This window comes from Nannospalax galili, unplaced genomic scaffold, assembly GCF_000622305.1.
Source record: "Nannospalax galili isolate Female #2095 unplaced genomic scaffold, S.galili_v1.0 scaffold364, whole genome shotgun sequence".
NCBI classification, from domain to species: domain Eukaryota; kingdom Metazoa; phylum Chordata; class Mammalia; order Rodentia; family Spalacidae; genus Nannospalax; species Nannospalax galili.
In genome coordinates this window covers 3920744-3946476 of record NW_008352752.1, presented here as the reverse complement: position 1 = coordinate 3946476, position 25733 = coordinate 3920744, and the positions used below count along the sequence as shown (strand labels likewise).

General features: G+C 38.0%; 1 protein-coding gene across 8 annotated transcripts in view; it reads right to left on the bottom strand.

Moving 5' to 3' along the window:
- Positions 1-25733, bottom strand: part of Ankrd28 (ankyrin repeat domain 28) — a 183828-nt gene that overhangs the window by 34098 nt on the left and 123997 nt on the right. For all 8 annotated transcript variants that reach the window (XM_029554521.1, XM_029554520.1, XM_017802412.2 and 5 more), the window contains 8 exons: positions 23335-23477; positions 21687-21899; positions 13585-13663; positions 11901-12015; positions 10610-10692; positions 9139-9202; positions 7664-7732; positions 5317-5457 (listed from right to left, as the gene is read on the bottom strand). In XM_029554521.1, the coding sequence (XP_029410381.1) occupies positions 5317-5457; positions 7664-7732; positions 9139-9202; positions 10610-10692; positions 11901-12015; positions 13585-13663; positions 21687-21899; positions 23335-23477 (907 nt within the window). The remainder of the gene's footprint in view (positions 1-5316; positions 5458-7663; positions 7733-9138; positions 9203-10609; positions 10693-11900; positions 12016-13584; positions 13664-21686; positions 21900-23334; positions 23478-25733) is intronic.

The following is a 25733-nucleotide window of genomic DNA, read 5'->3' as shown; positions in this document are numbered from 1 at the left end:
TGGAACTCACTATGTAGACCAGGGTGGCCTTGAACTCACAGAGATCTGCCCGTCTCTGCCTCCCGAGTGCTGGGATTAAAGACGTGTGCTACTACACCCAGCTGAAAAGTCATTTCGCCTTTATAGTGAAATTGGTCCCAAATTCATTTGATGGACAAGGATGGAGATACCAACTAAATAAAACCCATAAAATTTATTCAGTGATACTCTGGAGTTCCAATAGATTTATCCAACTATTAATTACTCCTAGGGTAAAAAGAATTATATAGTCAAACACTCCTCATTTCTGGGTTTTTAGGTGGAATGTGAACAGGAGAGAGTAATGGGAGGCGATGAATGTGAGCCCAGTGTATATGCATGGTGATGAGTGTGAGCCCAGTACGCACGCATGGTGATGAATGTGAGTGCAGTATATGTGCCTGATTAGTAAGCATGAACGCAGTACACATGCATGGTGATTAGTGAGTATGAGCACAGTATACATGCATGGTGCCACCCATTATTTTGTACACTAATTAAAAAAATTCATGTCTCCCCAACAAATGTTATATAAAGTCAAATGCAAATGAACCCACAGCACTGTAACTGATCGTATAGTAATTCTACATATATGTTTGCCATTCTTTTGATACTAACCCTTCTTTTTTAGAATTTATGTGTGTGGTGTATACATGTGTGTATATGTTGTGTCCAGGAATACACACCTATGCATATGCAGAGGCCAGGAGGACACTGGTGGGGGTGTTGTCATCTTTTACTGCTTTCCTCCTTATTCTCTCACTGAACATGGAGCTTGCCATTTTTTGGCTAGGTTGGAAGCCAGCAAGTCCCAGTGCCAAGGCTAATGCTGCTTCTGTCCTAGCTCTCCATCCCCCAGTGCTGGGGTTATAGTTGTGTGCAGTCAAGTCTAGCTTTTTAAAAGTGGGTGTTGGGGATCCTATCTCAGGTCCTCACACTTGCAGTGTTAGGTTCCCGGCAGGCTCCTAAAATGGCAGGTTTGAACTTAGCCCTGGGGAAGTCCCTCTGCTTACTGGGAGACCAACCAATCCTTATCTAAACTGCCCAGCCTGGGTCATGGAAAGTTACCTAACCACCTCACTACCTATAAAAGATGTCTGACTTCCCCTGCTGGTTGCTGTTTCTCTGCTCTCTGAGAGGTATAAAGGAAGTGCTCTCCCCCATGGAGTTGTCTGGTCGCTGCACGCTCCATACACACAGTAAGCATTCTTACTTACTGAGCCACCTGTCAAGCTCTTACCCCTTATTTCTTTAATGCTGAAATGTCTAAAGAAGAATCAATGCCAGAACTTTTATTTATTATAATACTATCAATGGTACCAAGTAACATCCATTTAAGTAGGAATTGCTTTCAGGCAATGTATAACCTACTTGTGTTTTTAAAAACATTTTATTATTTTTATTTTATGTGTATGAGTATTACGCCTGCATGTAGGTAAGTGCACCCGTGTCATGCAATGCCTGGGGAGGACAGAAGAGGCTGTTGGATCCCCTGGAACTGAAGTTACAGATAGTTGTTAGCTGCCATGTGGGTGCTAGGATTTGAACCTGGGTCTTCTGCAAGAACAGTCAGTGTTCTTAACCACTGAGCCATCTCTCCAGCCCCTGTATAAGCTAACTGTACAATGATTTCCTAGGTACCAATTCAGAGGACAGTGCTGGATAAAATGTGGAAAAGACCCACAGGTCTGTAGGACAGTCTTATTAAAAAAACAAACATTTCACAATAAAGCATTAACATGTGTGTGGGTGTGTATTTGTGTTTTTATGTACACACAAACATACCACTCTAATCAAGTTCTCTAAATGTAAGTGATAAAACAGAAAATATTCTCTCTTACTGATACCTTAGTACAAGATAGAATCTACTGGTAGAACAAATTATGTTAAGGTAACTCACTGATATGTGAATACTAAAGGAAAGATTTATTTAAGGAAAGCACATGCTTCCAAGTAGGAGTATGTCCCAATGCATGACTTATGGTGACTTAAGTTTACAGCACCAAAGGTTGCAATAACATGACTTGCTATATAGGACAGTAAAGCCAAGACTAGTCCCTTTGGTCTTATAGTCTTCAATGCTCCTAGAAGTTGCAACACAGAGGTTAAGAAATTACAGCAATAATTTAACCTGAGTGATTTTGTGAGTGGGATTTAAAAAATTACTTGAAAAATCTAGGCTATAAATTTAACTTGTAGGGTTGGAGAGATGGCTCAGTGGTTAAGAACACTGTTCTTGCCGAAGACCGAAGTTCAAATCCCAGCACCCACATGGCAGCTAACAGCTGTCCGAAACTCCAGTTCCAGGGGATCTGACAGCCTCTTCTGTCCTCCATGGGCACTGCACGACATGGGTACACTTACCTACATGCAGGCAACACATGCAAACATGTAAAATAAAAATAAATAAAATATTAAAAAAGATTTAACTTGCAAATAAGAGGGAGGGAGACTACTATGACTTTTCCTGACTACAAATTTCAAGAGGATTAAGAAATGAAGATTCTTGGGTGGGAGAGATGGCTCAGTAGTTAAGAACACTGGTTGTTCTTGCAGAAGACCCAGGTTCAAATCCCAGCACCCACACGGCAGCTAACAACTGTCCATAACTCCAGTTCCAGGGGATCCGACAGCCTCTTCTGTCATCTGCGGGCATTGCACGACATGGTGTACTTACCTACATTCAGGCAATACACGCATACACATACAATAAAAATAATAAAAATATTTAGAAAATGATTTTTTATATGCTCTTTCCCTTGAAATGATAATATGTACAGAAAATCTAGAAGAATATTTATAGCGCAATATTAAGCTATTCTTCCCAATTATACTTTCCTCATTTAATGCTAAACATTTTCATCTCAATTAAGTACAAGCGTAAGTCAGAGTACATTTCAAATCACTTAAAACGTTCCAACTCCTCAATTACACCCAATACTCCCTACGATTTTGAGTTGTGATGGTAATTCAGATCTATTTAAGCTCACAAATCCATGGCTGGTCAAAGCCCAGCCTAGAAGAACACAAGTGTTGTTACACCTGGCAGCCCTCTTTCCTTTCTAGTCTTCTTTCCTATAAAGGGATGTAACAGTTTCAACTCTTAGTGCTGACTCCCAAAGACATCAAGCACAGTTGAATGAACAGCTAATCTTGGGGCAGGGGAGAACCAACTCTATATGTTGTTCTCTGACCTCCAAGTGTGCTCTGGTATACACACACAAGCCCCCAACACAAACAACATATAAAAACACACACACAATAATAAGTAAAATAAAATTTAAAGAAATATTTCCCTCTTAATTTTGAATAATAATTCCCTTTTTAAAAAATATTTTGTTTAGCTGGGCGTGGTGGTGCACACCTTTAGCCCCAGCATTCAGGAGACAGAGGCGAGCGGATCTCTGTGAGTTCAAGGCCAGCCTGGTCTACATAGCAAGTTTCAGGTCAGCTAGGGCTACGAGGAGACCCTGTCTCAAAAAGACCTCCCCAAATTTTACTTTTATTTTATGTATATGAGTGTATTGCTTACATGTAAGTGTACCCATGTCATGCAATGCCTGTGGAGGTCAGAAGAGAACATCGGATTCCCAAGAACTGGTTCAGTGGGTCAAAGTACTTGAACAAAAGCCTGATGACGATTCAATCCCCGGTGGAAGAAGTGACACTGGAAAACTGTCCTCTGATCTCCCTCCACATGTGCTCTGTGGCTTGTGTGCCCATATTTAGAAACGCATACATAATAATAAATGAAATAAAACCTTGTATGCGCACATAGTATACATGCTTGAGTATGGGTGTGCTTGTGCCCTGGTACCCACGTATAGGTCAGAGGACACCTGGGTGTTAGCCTTCATCTGTGACCTTTGAGACAGGCTCTCTTAGGGTTTGCTGCTGAGTGTGCCAGGCTAGCTGTTTTGTGAGCCTCTGGGGATTTTCCTGTCTGGGCCTCCCATCTCACTTTAGGAGTGCTAAAATTACAGACGTGTGCTACTGATCTGGCTTTATATGGATACTCACTTGTGTGGTCAAGTGCTTTGCTCACTGAGTCATCTACCCAGTCTGAATTATGATTTAAAAAATATGGAATATTTCATGAATTTGCATGTGTGTGCCATCATGCCCAGCTTGAATTACAATTTTTTAAAGGCTAAAAAATTATGAACAAAAAAACTGCTGTATTAAATGCAACTTCATAGATAAATGTTTTCTAACATCTTTTCCTAGACATTACTATTTTTCCTAACATTTTTACTCTTAACTTACTCAGACATATGGGGAATACCATAGACACTGAAGATTTGTTGGCTGTCAACGAGTTAAATTTTTCCTAGGGGAGAAAAATAAATCTACAGAAGCACTACAATGGGTCTGATAATGGGCTATCTTATGAAGCAGTTTATGTAGCACTTACCCTTTCATTTTACCCATTCACTCTTGATTAACTTTTACTCAGCCTACCATCTAATAATACTTCACTTAAGCAATATGTACCCACGAGGTGCCAGATTCTTCCAGTTTATTTCTACTCAATTTATAAGGCTTCCCTGCAAATCTGAACTCTGCCTCTTAAGTATACATGCATTCCCATCTCTACCAGTTCTTCTAACACTGTGTTTGTTCACTCTCCCTTCAAATGTAAAAAAAAAAATATGAAGTGCTATTAATATATTGTCGTGATAGGGAGAATGAGAGGGAACCTTTGTCTTCCACCACCAGATTTTTCAGTAAGAGCAAGATGCTCAGAAGAATTGCGCTGGTTAGTTTTTGTCAACTTAATACAAACTAGTCACCTCAGAAGACAGAACCTCTGATGGGGAACTGACTTCACCATGCCTGTGGACATGTCTGTGGGGCATTTTCTTAAGTGCTGATTGATGTGTGAGGGCCCACTGCGGGTGGTGCCATCCCCTGGGCAGGTCAACCTGGACTGTATAAGTAAAGTAGCTGAGCAAGCCAGGGTGAGAAAGTCAGGAAGTAGTCTTCCTCCATGGTTTCTGTTTCAGTTCTGCCCTGGTTTCCCTCATTGATGGACTGTGATCAGGACACAGCAAAATAAACCCTTTTCTCCCTTCATGGTGTTTCTGGTCAGTGTTTTATTACAGCAAGAGAAACCAAACTACAACAGGTAGTAACAGATATGGCTTAGTAATAATTATGAAATGTCTTTATTTCATAAATTAAGGATTCAGGGAAAGATAAACAGGAAATCCAAACTTGTAGTAAAACAGCTACTCACAGGAAAATGCCAATTTATAAAAACAATAATCCTCTTTCTCTTGCCCATGTGGTACTTACTTGCCATCTGTGTCAGATGTTGCTGCATAGTGCAAGGGGGTGCAGCCTCTTTCATCAAGGTCATTCACACTTGCTCCTGATCCCACAAGGGCAAATAGACACTGATAATTGCAGTTGGCAGCAGCATAGTGCAGTGGAGATCTTTTGTGACCAAATTTTCACAGGAAAAATAAAAGTCAAGAACATACATTTGCAAACATGAGCATAGCTGACCCTTATTTGACCCATTTATACACATTGTATTTACAGAAAGCCCTACACTCACACTACCATATATAAAGTCTAAAAAGAAGGCTTGATAGGCCTGAGCAGTAATATCAGATTTCTTGAGCAGAAAATTAGGCAGTCTTGAAGACTATTTCCTAGTCAGAAGAGCTAGTATACTATTTTGATTTCTTTTTTTGTTTTTGTTTATTTTGGGTCTTTTTGAGATGGGTCTCCCTGCAGCCCCAGCTAGCCTGGAACTCACTTTGTAGACCAGGCTGGTCTTGAACTCACAGAGATCCGCCTGCCTCTGCCTCCTGAATGCTGGGATCAAAGGCGTGCACCACCTGGCTGTTTTGATTTTTAAGGACTGAATGATCATAGCTGATTTCTCTCTGATTATCAATGTGAAACAGAATGTTACTAAATGTTAATTCTATGATTTCATCAAATAACAAACAGAATGTTCACAGCTCTTTATAGTATAATTTTTTCCCTCTAAGACATTTACCAAGAAAATGATAGCAAAACATTATTTTGCCTTATTGGGTAATACTTTAGAGATTATATAAAAGCAGTTAACTCTGGAATTATAAAGCTTCTACAACAGAATATACTTCAAAAGCCCTCTTTGCTATTAATTGTATGGAATGCCTAACTTGCTACAAATTGAAAGAAAATTAGTTATAAAACTATAGCACTGCAAAGCCTAACAGAGTGATGTTTCATTTTTTGGGGTCATTAGTTCCTCCTATTAATAGGTTTGTAAGATCAGCCTGCTTCTCAAAGGAGTCATGCAGTCAAATAGTTTTAGTTTTCTTCTGTTCATTTCTCACTTCCTATCATTCATATGAAATTATTTTCTTTCTCTTCTGCACTGGTACAACCATACAAACAGATACATACATCCACACATTTCCTTCTGACACATACCTTCGCATCAGTTTGTCAAATACAGCTTTTACCTGAGGACATGATATTGCCACCTATGTCTCTCAAACAAATTCAAACTGCATTTTATTCTTTCCTGGTTACAGTGCATTTGGTATGTCTAGTTGCGATCTAAGTAGGAATAGATAATAGGAGCTTCAACTGCTGTAACTACAAATGCTAGCAGCAACAAGACCAGGGGCTGAAGAGACAACATTGGCTGAAGAGCAGGAGGTTCTGCCATTTTAAAGTGCTTTCTTGCAGGTTGTACTCAGGGGGCTAGATGGATGTATATGAGAATAGGAAAGAAAAATCACTCAAATATTTCCTTGCTCTTTAGCAGTGGGACATATGGTAAGACGTGTCAGTAACCAGACACAGGAAGTAGGAACTTGCACAAAATAAAGGCTTGGGAAAGTTCTAGGTACTATGAGTTTCTTGAAGACATATAGAGTTTCTTGAAAACCATGGAGTTTTAAATTTCCATGGCCATAATTATGGGAGGAGAAGTATCACGAATAGAGGTAGTATGGACTATGGGAGGAACCCAATTAGAAGGCAGAGAATAAATACTTAGAAAATACTGCCTTAGCTGGCTGGTGTACATATGCATGCTTGCTCCTTTTATTTTAAAAAAGTATTTATTTTTATTTTATATATATGAGTATTTTGCCTGTATGCAAGCTATGTGTACCATGTACACGCGTGGTGTCCACAGAGGCCAGAAGAGGGCATTAGAACCCCTGGAACTGTAGTTACCAAATTATTCTGAGTTACCACATGGGTGCTGGGGACTGAACTTGGTCTTAGACACTGAGCAATCTTTCCAGCTCTTCCCCCTTTGGTGGGGGGGCAGGGTCTCCTCATAGCCACACCTGACCTGGAACTCATCAGGAAGATCGGGCTGGCCTTGATCTCACAGAGATCTGCCTATCTCTGCCTCTGGAGTTAAAGGAACCACTACTGGCTCCCTTCTATCCTTAAAAAAATTTTTTTTTTCTTTTTTACAGTATTGGGGATAAAACCCAGGACTGTGCATTTGAGGAAAATGCTCTACTACTGAACCACATATCCCCAGCTCTAGTCAGGATTCTCAACAAATTATGATCACAATGCAAAAGATGCTGTATCATTTAGTTCATTTTCAGAAGTCAGCTAGAAGGTCAAGCAAACCATTAAGTAGGTTCTACAGAGGAACTAGATCAGGGCCTACCTCCCAAATTTGTCCTTGTTGTTGAAGTCTGCACCAGTATTCAGCAGAAGGTTTAGGCACTCCAGATTTCTAGTTGGGGTAGGGGTGAGGGAGAGGGAGTTTAAAAATGTAATTGTCAGTGATTTTATGATAAGGGCTACTTTATATTTTATGAAGAAAAAACATTAAAATGCATATTTAGTACCTAAAAATAGCTATACACATACATATTGGCACATGGAAGGAAGTAACAAATGAATCATATTAAGCTGAGAAGGAAGAACACATTTGTAAGAGATCTTAAGGAAGTTTTAGGAAACCAGCAATTTTATGTCTTAAGTGGTTTTAAGGTACTAAATTAAAATGAACTAAAGCAAAACAAAATGAAACACCCTCAAATCCTTAAAACACAGAAAAATGCCAAGTCAATTTCCCCATTGATTCCTACATTTTGATTCTTATTCAGATATACCCTTAGTTAAACTCATAGGACATACATGTATGATACATACATGGGTATTGCTACAATTTAGTTTTACAAGCTTAAACATCAACATGGCACATTATCATGGCCAGTAAGGATTAAGTGTGATCAGATGGTCAGACACATTTAAGTCTGTTGTTTCTTGTCAGTCAAGTTACATGAAAACTGACTTTTAACTGGAATGTCCTCTGGTGTCTTGGCGGAACAAGGAAGTGAGTTACATAAGCTCACAACCATCTATCAAGTAGACTGGCTTGGTGGCATTCTTGGTTCAGCACACTTGTCCTCTGAAATCTTGGGGAAATTTTAGGAAATTATTGCTAGAAATAAAGCTTTTGCAAAATATCTTTTTTGATAAATCATGAATTAAATGGCTTATCACAAATATAAATTATCAGAAGCATTAAATTAGCAACCATGCTAGAGACCAGGAGTTTTTGTCATTTGTCTATAACCCCAGCACTTCAGAGGCTGAGGTAAGACTGTGTATTGGGAGGCCAGCTTTGGCTACATAGCAAGACCCCGTCTAAAATCTAAAAACTCAAAAGCAATATAAATGAAATTTAGTCCAAAATGTTTTAATCACAAAACTTCTTCTCAGTAGAGGCACAACCATGGTATTTCAAAAATACCATTACAGGGTGTAATTCAGAACTTCCACAACATTCTGATGTTCTCATCATTTCATCAACTCTCATCTAAGAACTATTTTCTTTTATAAAAAGTAGAATTTTGGGGCTGAAGAGATGGCTCAGTGATTAAGAGCACTTGCTGTTCTTCCAGTGGACCCAGGTTCAATTTTCAGCACCCACATGGCTGCTAACAACTGTCCATAAATCCAGTTCCAGGGGATTTGACACCCTCTTCTGGCCTCTGTGGAGTATTGCTCACACGGTATACTTACACACATACACAGCCATAGTAGACTATCTGTTTCCTGTCTCCCTCCCCTGGGATTTCCATTATCTCTGCCCGGCACCATTTTAAAGAAATAAGAATACTAATAACATACCCTCCAGCTGCCGCTGCATGCAGACAGGTCCTGCCAAAATCATCTGGGGTATCTATGTCAAATCCTGTAAGAATGAATATATCTTGTCTATTATATATTATAGATGTATTATTTTCCATTAAGATAATTATATCAAGAAATGTCAAATATCACATTTCAATCCCAAACAAACCCATGAATTCTAGCAAGTACAAAATGAATGAAGAAAAAAAAATACTAATAACATAAAACATTACCAAAAAGCTCCACGAATGGTTTGGTAGTTTTACAAGTGCTGGAGCTCTACCACGAGTGGTAGGTAGCTCACACCTCCTGTCTCATAGTCCCAGCTGCTCTGGTCTAGGACAGGAGGATCGCTTGAGCCTTGGCAACACAGTGTGAAACATGTTACAAGTAAGCAAACCGCTCTTAATTACTAAAAGGCTATAGGGTTACAATGAGATATTATTCAGAAAAGGAAAAAAAAGTATTGATATGGATACAAAGATGACACTTAAGAGTATTTTGCTAATTGAAAAAAAACAGCCACAAAACATGATGCTAGACAATTTTATACAAAGTATATCAGTAGAGGTAAATACTGAATTGTGTACTTTAAATTAGTGAATTGTGTGCCACATGGATTATATCTCAGTAAAGCTGTTTAGCCAGGCATGTAGTCCATACCTGTAATCTGAGCACTTGGGAGGCAGAAACAGGAGGGTTACAAATTCAAGGCCAGCCTTGGCTTTACAGTTAAGTTTTTATAAATCCCCCCTCCAAAAGAGACAGTATGTAATTTTTGTCCCATGTAGGTATTACTAACACTGGGAAGCTATTTAAGTATTCTCGTTCATGGAAAACAGGTATATGACCACTTATGGATATTGACTTAAAGAAAACCTCAATGATGAATTTGCTCACACACACACATATAAATAAATGTATTTATATGAATAAATAAAAACTCAAAAAGGTTGGTCAATCTCACTCTTAATATTTTCAACAAAACCTTCAGTACTTGGTAACTTTCTTAATATTGAGAAAGAGAACATAATTTAAAAATCAATTAAATCATGTAGTCAATAATTCAATGCATTTAATAAGGATCATAATTTGAAGTAAAACTGACAGAAATCTATCCAGTTTTCTTATATACCAACTATAATTATAATATTTTAAACTATGTATATTAAATCAACAGTTTCATGAGCCTACAAGATGTTCATAGAATGGCTCTCAACTCTTAAAATGGAGATGCAAACCAGTAAGACATGCCAATTGCTGTGTTTTGCTTCTAGGCTTAAATGAAGGGACAATCTAAGAAGATTACCATCCACTGACTAGAAGCTGCCCTATCAACATTCCAAATCCCATTTCACCAACTTACAAAGAGGAAGAAATTACAAGAACAAAACATTTCCTAAAGCTGTTGAGAAAACCTAGAGAGTGACCAAGCACAAATAAACCTGTTTGGGAAGGTTCCTCTTACCTGAAGAAAGAAGCTTTCTGCAGCAATCTGAAAAACCACTTAAGGCTGCCAAATGGAGGGGGAACATTCCATGGATGCCACGTCTAAAGTGAACAAGGTATAAATTTCATTACAACACAAAAATAAAGTAATTTAAATAAATTATGAAGACACTACTTAAGTGAAAGATAACTAGCTAAGTACAGAGATCTCAATACTGTGGAGAAAATCAGGCCAAACAAAGAAAATGGGCCAAACTACTTTTTTTTTTCCCTAAAAGCAGGATTTTCCAACTTCAGCATTATTGTCATTATGGATTCACTGTGCATTTGTGGTCTACGCTATACATGAAGAATGTTCAGGCGCATTCTTGAGCTATACTTAGATGTCATTAATACCTTCTTCTCCAAACAAAAATGTCTCTGGGTATTTGCTTAGAGAGCAAAACTCCTTCCCCACACCATCCTACAACTTAAAATCATTTATGCAATGTAATGTGTTCAAGAATGTTCATCTCATTCATTTTGTAATGGTGAAAATTTGAAAGCAACTTGACTTTAAATCAGAGAATTAATGTGCGCATCTTTGAATAATTCTGTAAAATAAACTAGATCTACAGAAATGTGAAACACTCAAACTTCTATCTACATTGCTAAATTTTAAGTTGCAAAGACCATGTGAATAGTCACATACCATTTATGAATGTATAGAAAGCTTACATGTTTGCCAATGAATACATACACATGTGCCACACATGAGAAACACCAATTTAAGTAGATCTTGACTTCTGCAGATTATATACAGAAGAATTTATCTTTCCCACAAAATGTATAGAAAAACTTTAGTACTTAATCTAAAGAACAGTGAACTTTTCTGACTAAAAGAGCTGGGATTAGGTGGCAGGGGATCCTTTGCAGTGGCAACAATGGACTCCCTGATTTTTGCATAGCAGTCTGAAAACCATTATCTACAGGTGTAGAAGAAAAGCATTTGTTGTGTATAATTTTTGTGACTGTGGGGTTAAATATAAACGGATCATAAAAATTATACTTCCAATCAAAACTTTGTATTACTTATGCTGGAGAAAAAGACCTAAATAAAATGTTAAAATATGCTACACTGGGTAATTAAGTAAATTGTACTTTGAACATTTAAAATCTACCACACTGTCAATACATGGTAAGGAAAAGCCCAATACTATAATATCGAGGATAAAATTGACAGTTCCACTTGAAATATCTAGAAAACTGCAGCTGACGTCCTTTCCTGCGTCCCTGCAACAGCTATCAACACCTCTGCAAGCACTACTTACTTGGCGGTGTCAGCACCACTTGTAATGAGAGTGTTGATTAGCAGCTCGTGGCCATACCGCGCTGCTATGTGCAGAGGGGTATTTCCATTCTTATCCTCACAGTCAATTACAGCTCCTGTGATGAAAGACACAGTGTCATATACTAGACTATATACAGATCAGCACAAACTTAAATGCAATGTAATGTAAAATGCTGTTTAAGCATAAATTAAGATAGAGCAATTCTAGTTATAGCTAGATTTCATTCATAGCATGATAAACATGCTATCAATTTTATGTTTAAAACAGTTTAGTGAATTCAGCATAGGACCTAAATAAATACACTCTTTTTTGTTTTGCTTTCGTTTTTTTGAGACAGGGTCTCCTGGTAGCCCCAGCTGTCCTGGAACTCACTATGTAGACCAGGCTGGCCTTAAATTCAGAGATCCACCTGCCTCTGCCTCCTGAGAGGATTAATCGCTCCTGTTGGGATTAAAGGCATGCGCCACCATGCCAGGCTAAATAAATATATTCTAAAATAACAATGGGTTCTGGGATTCAATAAAGTGGGAGACCAATATGTTAAACACATTTCTTAAGAGCAACACTTTTCAGAGCGTTAATGTGCTTACTCTGTACTTCACGAAGAGGCTTGCTCATAGTACTTTAAAAATTATTTGATCATGAACGTATTCTTAAGTTTTTCTGTTACAAAGCTCTAGCAACAGAGTCACTAAAGAGCTTGGGAAAAATGGCTCAGTGGGTAAAGTGCTTGCTATGCAAGCTTGAGGAGCCAAGTCAATTCCCTAGAACCCATGTAAAGCTGAACGTGGTAACACATGTCTGTAATCCCAATGTTCTGTGTCAAGATGGCAGGTGGAAATGAGAAAACCCCTGGAAGCTTCTAGGCTGCTAGTCTGGCATTCTCTGCAGCCAACAACAGGCACTTGATTCAAACCAAGGGGAAGACAAGAAGCCAACACCTGAAGCTGTCCTCTGATCCCCACACATGCACTATGGCACCCCCCCCCCAAAAAAAAAGATTTTTGAAAAAAGCCAACAAAATCTATAGCAACTATAGTACCTTGAGAACTATTAACCAATAGTCCTTTGGAACATGGTTTGAGAAACACAGACTTGCAATAATCTATGTGAAAATTACTTTTATTTCAAAGTTTAGCCTGCCAAGTACTAATTCAAACCCAAGAGAATAAAGTGCAGAAAATAAACTAAAACCCTAAAAATAGCTCAAAGCATTCAAACAGAGAATAAATGCAACAAAGTACGTATTAACATATATTACATGTAGAACAGCAATTTTCCATTTAGCAATTTTGGAAAAAAAAAAAGGTCAACACTACTGCTACAGAAATACAGTTCATAGATGGCAATGTGGTGCATGTGGTAAGAGGACTGTGAATTTAAAGTCAGTCCAAGCTATACAGGGAGACTCCCTACTACCCCTGCATGCAAAAAAAGGGCGAGGAAATGAAATCATAGTTTATAAATGAGAATTAAAAAAAAAAAGTGACACACATTCACAGTATATTCATGATATTTTATACTCTGCTGACTTTCAAAAGATCAGCAACAAAAACCTTAACAGTATATAGAGTGCTATGACAATTCCTCAGTACCATTCATTTTGTATTATTTTTTTTAACTACATTAAGAAATTAAAAAGACAAACAGAAATACTTTTTACCACTCTGGATAATGGTTTGTGATCTGGAGAATCTACCGTGGAGGGCAGTCATGTGTAGTGGAGTTTTCCCATCTTTACTCTGAAATAATGGAATAAAAAATTCCAGTTACTATGCTATACCCAGAATATGCATTCCTTAGTTGTACTTTAGATATCTTTTTTGTTTTTTATAAATATTACTCAAGAAGAAAGATTAACTGAAGTCTACTAAGGTAAATCAGCTGTTCAAAAGTATGAGCTTGTTTTTTTGCTAGCATGTGTATCAAATCACAAATACACAAACTGTCCACGCTTATGGTTTATATTCGTGTGGCACTATATAGTACAATGTAAACACCATTCCTATTTACAGGTAGGGAAACTAAAGCACAGGAAAATGAATGATTCAACAGATGTAACCATAATGTGAAGTGACATAGTCACAACGTGCTTTTCATAGTTTAAGATTCAAAATTTCACCTTTCACCAACGTTTTCATTCTATGAAACCCCGGATCCTACCCCCTTAAGTAAATAGAATTCTTTTTAAAAACCATGTATCAGTTTGTCTATAATTATCTGTAACCAATACTGTTAGCTATTTCCTCAAATTATTTAAAATAATCAGAATGGCTGGCTGTGCATTTCTGCATTTCAAGCAGAAATTCTAAAGGAGCTTCAAATGCAAAGAAAAACAATCCCTGAGCAATGTGGTATTTTTTTTTTTTCCTTCTGAGTTAGGCAATGTCTTTTTGTTCCTAAAGTCAAAAAGGAAACAGTTTTGTGCTCCTAATCCCGCAGCATTATTCAGCACACCTTCTGTAAATGTATTGTCACAAATGTGTTAAGTTCATACAAACCTTACACAAATCCTCATGTCATGTGGAGTACTACTTATCATAAACAGTCATCTAGGTATTTGATTCTACAATTCTGATAGTTTGTTTTGAGACAGGGTCACACTGTATAGCCTCAAATTTACTACATATCCCAGAGTGGCTCTGAAGTTGTGGTCCTCCTGCCTCAGCTTCCTAAATGCTGAGATTATAGGCATGTGCCACCACGCTCATTGTGTTTCTACACTTTTGTATGAATTCTGAAGCAGAGGAACTTAAAAGAATTTCTAATCATCTGGAGGGACTGTGAGAAGAGAAAGCGTGTATGCATGCTCAGAGTCTGGCATACGAGCACTGTTGGTGTGAATCTCAGCTTTGCCACTGGAGATAACAAATGGACAAGTTGTCTAACTTCTTTAAGCTTTTACTTCCTCAACTGCAAACAAGGATAATACCATCTAGATCACTTAGGTCAGTTTCACAGAGAAAATAAAATAACTGCAAAACATTTATATAACTCATCTTTGCCTGTTATAAACGTATTGTTTTTATTTGATATTTAAAAATGTGTCAGCCATTCCTTTAAACATAAAAATAGTTTAACAAAAGCATTCTATAGTTTCATGCTTTAAAAAATGTTCCCAGGCCAGGCCGCCTTTAATCCCAGCACTTGGGAAGCAGAGGCAGGTGGATCTCTGTGAGTTCAAGGCCAGCCCGGTCTACATAATGAGTTCCAGGACAGCTGGGGCTACAGGGAATACTTGTCTCAAAAAGACCCCCCCCCCCCAAAAAAAAAATCCCTATGGGCTACGGAACATCTCTCAAAATGTCCTGTAACTGTGGTGAGTCACCTGTCCTCTTGTTCAGGGAGGTCATGGAGACCCCATCTGATGGACCTGAACCAGTGTCCAGTCTACAAAGAGGAGGGTCAACTCAGAGGAAACATTTCCTCTATGCTTCCAAGTGAAGCCACCCATGGTCAAGCAGGACCTTTGACTTACCTTTACATAGATGGAACTGGTAAAAGAAAGGAGCCAGGGGCTCCTCCCAAGCCCATGTGACCCCTGAGGAACAACTCCTCAAAGAACCTTAAGTGTAAAAATAAACTGATTTATTTGGGCCGACTGTATGGTCTTAAACACCCAAAAGGAAAGTATAACCAAAGAGTAAAATGACCAGTGTATTTCTTTAAGAGTTCAAGGGATTACACTTTTCAGACATTAGGTTTAGGTCCGTATAAAAAGTTATTTAGGGGGCTGGAAAGATGGCTCAGCAATTAAGAGCACTGACTGCTCTTGCACAGGACCTGGGTTCGATTCCCAGCATCCACACAGCGGCTACGAACTGTCCTTAACTCCAGTTCCAGGGGAATCCAAAGCCCTCTTCTGACCTCTGTGGCACTGCATGACAGGAGTGCACTCACATACACGCAGGGACTACATTCATACACACAAAATAAAAAATAATAAAATATTTTTAAAAAGTTATTTAGACAATTATTTCTCACTGATGATTTTGTTCCTATCAGAAAGTGCTGCTCAGATGTAAGACTTCAAATCTTGGTCTGCAATACTGCAGTGTCCACCTGTAGCTAAGGGAGACAACCCATTATTGTTCTAAAATGATGGCCAAATTTGTTTTCTCACCATATCTAGAAGCCTTTGAGAGGGAAGTGACACTGATTCTAACCACTCCAACAGCTATCAAAATGCCTGAAAACAAATCCTGAATCCATCACTCTCCAGTCCAGCCTTGGCAGACAAAAGAAAAATGAGGAACCCAACAGAGGGATGCTGTTGGAAGCTCTCATCAAGAAATTCCAATGGACTCTAATATGAATATTTGAAATCTGCCGTTCTGACTTTTTTCTAGTTCCCTGTCTAGAACTTGTAATGCTAATTACTCTTGTCTTTGCTTCTCCTTCATATCTCCTATTCACCACTCAAGGACTTTCTTTTGCCCCTACAGATAAGTTATGCAATTTGGGAGTCTTTTAGATAGAGCCACTGAAGGGGTACCCCAACTGCCTCACCCTGCGTCCCTGTTCAGCATGGAAGAAGTGAGAGCAGTCTGCATCCCGATTCCCTATTTGCAAGTTGGGTAACCTCTATCAGAGGATGATGTGATAAGAATAGGAGGTAGGAATTGGCTAGGCAGTTAGGGTAAAAATACCCCAAAGAAAAGGAGCCAGTTTCTTGGCTAAAAGTCAAAATATCCTTGGGCCGCTTAGCAACATACTCTGTTCTAAAGGCCAAAACTGTCCAAAGAATTTGGGAGCTCTTACCTAATCCTTAAAATATTTCAGGGTTACCTCTTCAGAGGGGGAAGTGTTAGGGTAGCCAAAAGCCCCATATAAATAAATAAATAAATAAATAAATAAATAAATAAAAGAAGAAAGCACATGAAATTATCAGAAAAAAGTGATGGGGAGATATGGGAGGAGTTGGAGGGGAGGGAGTGGGCATGGATTTGATCAAAACACCTTATATGCTTATATGCCTGTATGAAATTCTCAATAAATTATTTTTTAAAATGTGAAAAAAGAAATGTTGCCTATGATAAATTTTAATTTAGTGTTAATTTTTTACTTATAGCCATTTTTTCCATTATCAGAACTTGACAACTAGCACAGTAACTTACAGCCATTTTAACAGACAAAAAAAAAAAAAAAAAAAAAAACCACAACAAACAAAGCAAAAAAATGTGATGTAAATTTGGGATTCATAATATAGTGAAATTTGGAAGATATATATTTAGTTTGCATTCTTAAATATAGTAAACATGCTTCAGGCACAAGTTTAGACATAGTTCATATATACCAGTCATTTAAAACCTCGTAACTCTATGAGATAGATATATTATTTCTGGGCTGGTGAGATAGCTCAGTGGGCAAAAATGCCTCCCGCTAAGCCTGTGACTAAATTTGATCCTTTAAAAAAATAAATTTATTATTTTTCTTTTATGTGTATAAATACATTGCTTGCATATGCGTAAGTGTACCCGTGTTGTGCAATACCCTCAGAAGTCAGAAGAGGTCATGAGATTCCCATGGAATTGGAGTTATGCATGGTTGTTAGCCACCATGTGGGTGCTGGGAATCGAACCCCGGTTCTCTGCAAGAGCAGTCAGTGCTCTTAGTCACTGAGCCATCTCTTCAGTCCTTGAATTTGATCCTAAAGACACATGTGGTAGGCGAGAACTGCCTCCTGCAAGTTGTCCTCTGACCTCTACTTATAAGCACGCACACACACTCTCTAAATAAATAAATAATAAATAAATGTTAAAAAATATTCTTAATATACAAAGAAGAAATTCAGATTGCCAACTGAAAACTCTGTCTTAACTCTGTGGGAGGGCATTATTTCTTTCTTTCTGAATGGGAGAAGCAACACGGAGACAGTTTCTAACTATCTAAAATAATCAAAATAATCAAACTAGGAGTTATATTGTTTTACATTTATTTATTTTTTACATGTGTGTGCTTATTTGTCACAGTGCACATCTGGAAGTCAGAGGACAACTTTCAGGAGTCAGTTGTCTTCTTCCACCATGCAGGTTCCAGGGATTGAAGTCAGGTTGTAAGGCAAATAAACAGAAGACCAGAAGTACTTGGGAGGTTGCTTTCCTATGTTACTGAAGTCAGTAACAACAAAAAGGTATATATTTACAGCAGTTTATTGTTTAAATTTAACTTGGTATATTCTGTATACCTGACCAAACTTTTTTCTTAGAAAAGAACAGAGCAGCTGGGCATGGTGGTGTATAATCCCAGCACTCAGGAGGTTGAGGGAGAAGATCAAGAATTTGAGGCCAGTTGGGCTATAGAGTGTGGTAGCATGTGCCTGTAATCTCTACACTTTAGATGTAGAGGCAAGAGGCTCAGGGGTTCAAGGCTAATCCCAGGTACATAGCAAGTTAAGGTGAGCATGGAGTAAAGGAGACCTTGTCTCCAAATACAGAGATTCAGAGGGAGAAAAAGAAACAGCAGGTAGAAAGGGTGTTCATGATGCAACTAAAGTAATCAAAAGTCAAGTTCATGTTAAGGAAAGTTATAAAAACTAAATGATAAACTGTCTTTTAGAGCCCATTCATTTACTTTTACTGCTCTTGTAGACATCAACTTGAATGTTTAGGAAATGAATTATTACAAACTTAAATTCACATTTCAATTCAACAATTTACAACTTAAGGTCTGAAACAATAAAATGGAGAGCAGAGTATGAAGAAAAGTAGTAGAAGGGTGGAAAATACATGATTAGCAAATTTAAGCTTTATAATGGGTTAAATGTTAAGGGTTTATCCCCTTAGTCAATAAACAACAAACACTGACAACAGGAAATATAGGCATTGGGAACTAATACTCCCGTTTGCTGAAAACTCAGAGCTATCAAAAATTTTTGTACAATTGAGAGCTAGACAGATTCAGAAGTCATCAACACAAAAATGTTTCTATGGAACTTGGCTCTAAATTCATACAACTGAATTGAAATGGTTATCACACTTCCTTAGGCAAGGTTAAGGCAAGTCCTATGGCATCAGCCTTAGGCTGTTACTCTCAAATCCAAATAATAAATTTTACCCCTTTGTTTTTTTTTTTTTCTTTAAATCTTGTGATATAAAAAAATCCACAAGTGAATTTTCTAAATCATTAAGGACAAAACTTCAAAGAGGTCTCCTGTTTTGAACAGTTAAAAGCTAAATCTCTTACAGAATAGATTCTCAATTCTAAATTTCAAAAGAAAAGATAAACTTAGAAATAAATACAGGTACTACAGAAAACTACAATGACAATGCTATGAACCAGGTGACTCATTATCATCAAATTCTATGAAACACTCATGCCTAAGTAATAGCAATAAAGGTTTTATTTAATACAGACACAAACAACTGGAAAGCTTATAATAACTAATGATAGAGGCAAGGCTTCATCATTTCTAGGAAATGCACAGAAAGGATACAAATGATCTTAACTATTTTATCATAGAGTTCTCATAGAGACTGAAAAAAAATTGAATGTGGTCTTTGCTTGAGGGCCATCAAGAATAAATTTAAAAATTTTATTTTTAATAAAGATCATTTTCCACAAGAATTAATTTCTATTTTTTGGTCCTGATTAGCCAAGAATTTCTTAAGGTAAAATGAGTGGCTGAAACCCAAGTGGGGCATGGTGGCACACACCTTTTGCCCAGCACTGTGACCCTGACACAGGTATATCTTTATGAGTTCAAGGTCAGTCTGGTCTACACAGCGAATTCCAGGCCAGACAGGGCTACACGGTGAGACTATGTTTCAAACAAACAACCCCCCCGACAAACTTTACTTTTCATCAATATTTAAAAATTAAACCATAAAAATGTCCCTATTTGACTTTAAGAACTGTAAGTATACATAAGTCCACATACACATGTATATATGATATATATGTATATATAATATGCTTTGCTTTTTTGTGCTGGCATTAAAGGCGTGTGCCACCATACCTGGCCATTATGCCTATTTTTAAAAGTACATTCTTTTGTGTATTTTTGTTTTTGTGTCTAATGCATGCACATGGTCAGAGGACAACTTTGGGTGTTCCTCGGGAGCCATTCACCTTATTTTTGTCTTTTTCTGCTTGTTTGAGCCTCAGCCTTTAACTGCTGCACCATCTCTCCATCTTGTTTTTCAAGAGAGGGTTTCTCAGTTAGCCTAGAGCTCAATGACTATGTCTGTGTCTGCCTCCCTAGTTCTGCTACTTATGTAGCTTTTAGGGATCAAAATTCAGGTCCTCATGTCTGTGTGGCCAGCATTTTACTGACTGAACCATCTCCCCAGTCCATAAATTTAAATTCTTTAAAAAGACAAAGTGTAATAGAGGCGCAAAGGATACTTTCTGTTCTTCCTTCCTTGGATATGGCATAAATAAATTTTGTTCCTTAGTTGAGAGATGGCAATTTAAAGAAATGAACTAGGTTGATTTACTGCTAGCTCCTGAGTGGGTCAGTGGTTTCACTGAAATTAGGTAAGACAGTGCTCATCATACCTACAAAAGGAGCTGAAATTCTCTGTAACCCATATTTTAAGCTTAATTTTTTTTTTTTTAAAACTAATCCAAAGTGGTTCCATTTTGACTGTGGTTTTCTTCTGTCCACAAGAGAGGGTTTGCCAGGTGCGCAGAGGATAAAATGAAGAATCAATACAGGAAGAAACAATGAAAGCACCTTTTGACAATCTAAAATGATATGTACCATAAAACAATAATGCTTGAAATCTTGGTTACCTATGGTTCTCAAGAGAATTACAAAGTGAAAGCAAATTCATTTTGGCTCCTAAAGTTAAATGTATTTCTAAAATGCTTACTCCTTAAAGTGACTGTGAACAAAAAACCAAAAGCAAATACTCTATGTATAACAACTTGATGGTATTTCTTTCCTAACACTTGAAAAATCTCATTAAGAAATTTCACAAAAGTATTACAGCATGTTACCCACATACACATCATCTAAATCCCACCAACATTTTATCACGCCTTCCATCATGTTACCAACCATTCACTGATGTTTAAAGTTAGTTGCAGACATCATCACCGCATCGTACTTCAGTGTACCATTATTCAAGATTTAGTTTTTCCATCTAAATCGAAGCTTACACTTGACAAAGTACAAATCCTATAAGTACTACACGTAGTGGATTTTCACAAATGCTTATCTGAATTATACAAAGGCCTACACAAATACAGAACATTACCATTACCCTACAAAATTTCCTCCTGCCTCTTTCTTAGTTGATGCTTCTTTCCCAGAGACAACAATTGTTCTGGGTCCCCCCTCCCCACTTTCAACTATAAATTCTGGAACTCCAAACAAGTAGAATTCTATCTGTTCTAAAATGTTACACAGGTGGAAAGCATATTAACCTTTTCCTCTCAGCAGAATAATTTTAAAAAATATTTTATTCATTATTTAATGTGTATGAGTGTATTGCCTGCACGTATGTAAGTGTACCCATGTCATGCAATGCTTGTAGAGGTCAGAAGAGGGTGTTGGATCCCTGGGAACTGGAGTTACAGACGGTTTTAGCTGCTATGTGGGTGCTGGGAACCGAACCTGGGTCCTCTGCAATAGCAGTCAGTGCTCTGAACCTCTGAGCCATCTCTCTAGCCCCACAGCAGAATATTTTTTATATTTTTAAAGATTTATCCATGTTCTTAAGTTTACCAGGAGCCCCTTTTCATTGCTGGATAGTATCTGCTATGAATATGCTTTTAAAGAGTAAACTACTTAAAGTATAGATTCTGATTGTTTCATACCTTCGTATTTACATCAGCCCCTTTGCCAACCAGAAGTTCTAAACAGAGTGCTCCATGTGTTGATGCTGCAGCAAAGTGCAGAGGAGTGAATCCTTTTTCATTCTTCTGATTTACATTAGCACCACAGTCTATGAGCTCATTCACAACAACATCTTGTCCATTATAACAGGCCACATGAAGAGGTGTGTTTCCATAGGCATTTGGTTCATTCATCTATTCAAAGGAAAAAAAAAAACCATGAAAGTTAAACTCATTCTGCTTATTGTAAGCTATTTTAGGAATGCTGTGGTTGTTGAAGTTACAGAAAAAGGGAACAACACAAAGATGAGGCTTATAATGCTAAAGTGTTTTTTTTTTTTGTTTTTTTTTTTAAATAATGAATATGGGGCTGGAGAAACTGTTCAGTGGTTAAGAGCACTTAATTACTCTTTCAGAGGACCCAGATTTGGTTCTTAGTACCCACAAGGCAACTAGTTCCATTTTATTTATTTATTTACTTGAGACAAAGTCTCACTATGTATTCCTGGCTAGTTTGGAACTCATTATGAAGACCTGGCTGGGTTGAATGCAGAGAGATCTGCCTACCTCTGCTTCCTGATTGCTGGGATTAAAGGCATGCACCCCCATGCCTGGCCCTAAAGTGTTATTTTAAAAAATAAAAATGGAGCTGGACAGATGGTTCAGAGGTTAAGAGCACTAGCTGCTCTTGAGGAAAATCTGGGTTTGACTTCCAGCACCCACATGGCAGCTAAGAACTGTAACTCCAGTTCCTGGGGATCTGACACCAACTTCTGGCCTCTGTGGGCATTGCACGACACAGGTGCACTTACATACATGCAGGCAAACCACTCATACACATTAAAAAAAAAAGCAAAGCATATTATATATATAAAATAAAATTTTTTTGAGACAGGGTTTCCCTGTAGCCCTAGCTGGCCTGGATCTCACAGAAATCTGCCTCTGCCTCTTGAGTACTGGGTTTAAAGGCACGCACCAAAACACTGGGTCAAAACCAAACAAACAACAACAAAAAACCTTTTTTAAAAAATTTATTTTATTTTTATGTGTATGCGTGTATTGCCTGCATGTAGGTAAGCACACCCGTGTCATGCAAGCCCACGGAGGACAGAAAGAGGCTGTTGAATTCCCTAGAACTGGAGTTACAGACAGTTGTTAGCTGCCATGTGGGTGCTGGGATTTGAACCCGGGTCTTCTGCAAGAACAACCAGTGTTCTTAACTACTCGGCCAATTATCTCCTATGATTTGCTATGGTCATCTAAAGGAAGTTATCTGACTTACTAGGCTAAGCAAACTAACAATATCACAGCCACCTACTCTAAGTGTGTCTGATCTGTTTGCTTCCATAGAACTAGAAGAAACAGTGCTACAGTGCCTGAAATGTGATGGGAAAAAACAACTCTGGGAGAATCATTCACCTTTGAAATGGGTTTTAACTCTTTACTAATTTAACTTTGACTAATTACATATCTTGATCATATCAGTATTCTAGCTATTTGAAGGACTATAAAGATGTGGTAAAAAGAGAACAATATTACTCATCTTTCAACCTGAGATAACTTCTGACAGCAATACAGTAATAAAATACACAACACTCCATTATTTATACTGCTTAATCTATGTACCTACATCAACTCCAAGATCTAGAAGATACTTGACTACACCGATCATTCCACTAGAGGCTGCTGCATGGAGAGGTGTGTAAGATTTCTTATCTTTGCACGTGACTTCAGCTCCATGAGACACAAGTAACTTTACTACTTCAATGTGACCTGAAAAGATAAACATATAGGATTATCAAATATATTCTGGATACCTTTTAAGAAAGGTAAAATGGCACATTAAGTTTGTAATGCATGATGTTAACCAATAAATGCTGTAATTCACGAGATTCAAGAGAGGATTCGGGGGGAAATCTAAGAACTCAGATTTTGACAAACGGTAGAAGAGAATAACTAAAAATAAGACAACTTATTATTTTACCCAGTGATAAACTTGACTAGGTTGACTTGACTGGGTTGTTCCTCAACCCCAACAGGTTATTTAACTTCTTCTCTTTCTTCTAATGCCTTGGGTCATGTTATGGTGCAAGAGAAAGGCACTTATCACATGCCAGTGCCTTCATTTTGGATTTCCCAAACTCCAAAACTGTAAGGCAATAAATTTCTGCTCATGATAAACTATCTGACCTCAGGTATTCTGCTATAGGAACATAAGGCAGACCAAGACATGTACTGTGATCTCCAGAACACAAAACACCTTTTTAATCATTAGCAAGTGGCTCAAGGGGACACCAAAGTTATGCTAGGTCCAGACCAAGATCCACACATTCAATTATTTAAGCAGTTCAACTATAGGCAGCCCACAAAATTATTGTGGTTGTCACTTCATAGCTGCTTAGCAAAGCCTAGTTCTTCAAATGTGAAAGGCCTAGTACATGAGACTCATTGTATAAACCTTTGTATTAAATATACAGTGTGCAGTTTAAAATGACATAGACTAGCCGGTTCTAAACTGTCTTGACAAATAATCTGCAACTGCATATTCAAGAAAGTCTCAAGACTTAGAAAACTATAATGTGTACAAGACTTTAGGATACCCAGGAGACAAGCATTTGGCTACTTTATCTTCAATTAACACAAGAAAACTGTCCATTAAATTAGTAGAGGACTACATTTTTGGAGCAGAACACCAAGTTTTCGAGTACTGACTATCAAAATAGAACGCATGATAAAAACGGCACCCTTGGGGTGGGGGTACACTTGTAATCGCAGTGCTGGGGAGGTGAAAAAAGGCAAATCTCTGAGGCTTGATAACTAGCCAGTGTAATGGGAGAGCACATCATGTGGAGTCCAGAGGTCAAATATCAAATATCAAATTTTTCCTTATTGCCCTCTACCTTACTTTTTGAGAACGGGTCTCTCACTGAGCCTGGAAATCACTGGCTAGACAAGTGGGCCAGAGAACTCTGGAGATCCATCTGTCTCCACTCCCTACAACTAGCACTAGGGTTACAGACCAGTGCCAACACATCTAGCTTTTACGTGGGTGCTGGGGAAACCATACTCAGGTCCTCATGCTTGCTTTGCTTTACCAACTGGGTTCTCTCTCCAGCAACCCCTCCCCCCTTTTTCAAAAATATATTTTATTTTACAGTGCCCCCGGAGGTCAGAAGATGTTGGATCTTCTGGAACTGGCTTGACAGATGGTTGTTAGCCACCATGTGGGTGCTGGGAATTGAACCTGGGTCCTCTGGAAGAACAGCAAGTGTTCTTAACTACTGAGTCATCTTTCCAGCCCCTCCCTGTTATAGTTCATAACGCTAACTATCTTCCGTTGAATAGTCTTTTAAGTTTTTAAATGGGAGACATGAAAAGATGTAACCAAGTGCTTAAGAGTAATGAACACAAGCTGCACCTGGAAGAATGGTTAGCTGGATGTCTCTGTAATCAAGTAGTGTGATGGGAAATCATGGAGTGAGTCTATTATCACATAGAAGGTACAACAATTCATCATGTATGACTTTTCTAACTAGATAAACAACTGGAGAGGCAGAACTACAGCCTTTGGTAGGAAGAGAATAAGCTCCGAGCTCCACAGCTGTGAATAGAGGAGTTCTTTAACCTCTGGTTAAAAAACTTCAAAAACAAATAGCAATATCCTTGGCCTTTTCCTAGAGGCACAACTCCACCTTAAAGAACTTCAAGGTCCACGGTAGATTATGCTTAGAGATCTGTTTCTATCTGCATGGTCTTAGTACCCAGAGACCAACATTTCTGTGCTGTTATTTCTGGGCATTAAAAAAAAAAAAAGTTAAGATAGGCTGATCTACCTCCCTGGCGTTCCAAGTTATTTCAAGAACAAATTAATGTTTTGCTGATGCTCTACATAGGTTTTAGGTGGTCTATCTCTGCTCTACTTTACTCATAAGCTTTATTAGCATTAGAAGTACAATCATAAGATTTTCTAAAACATATTTTACAGCAGAAAACTCTGTATTCTAGGCATCAGTTTCTTTCTGTGAAATC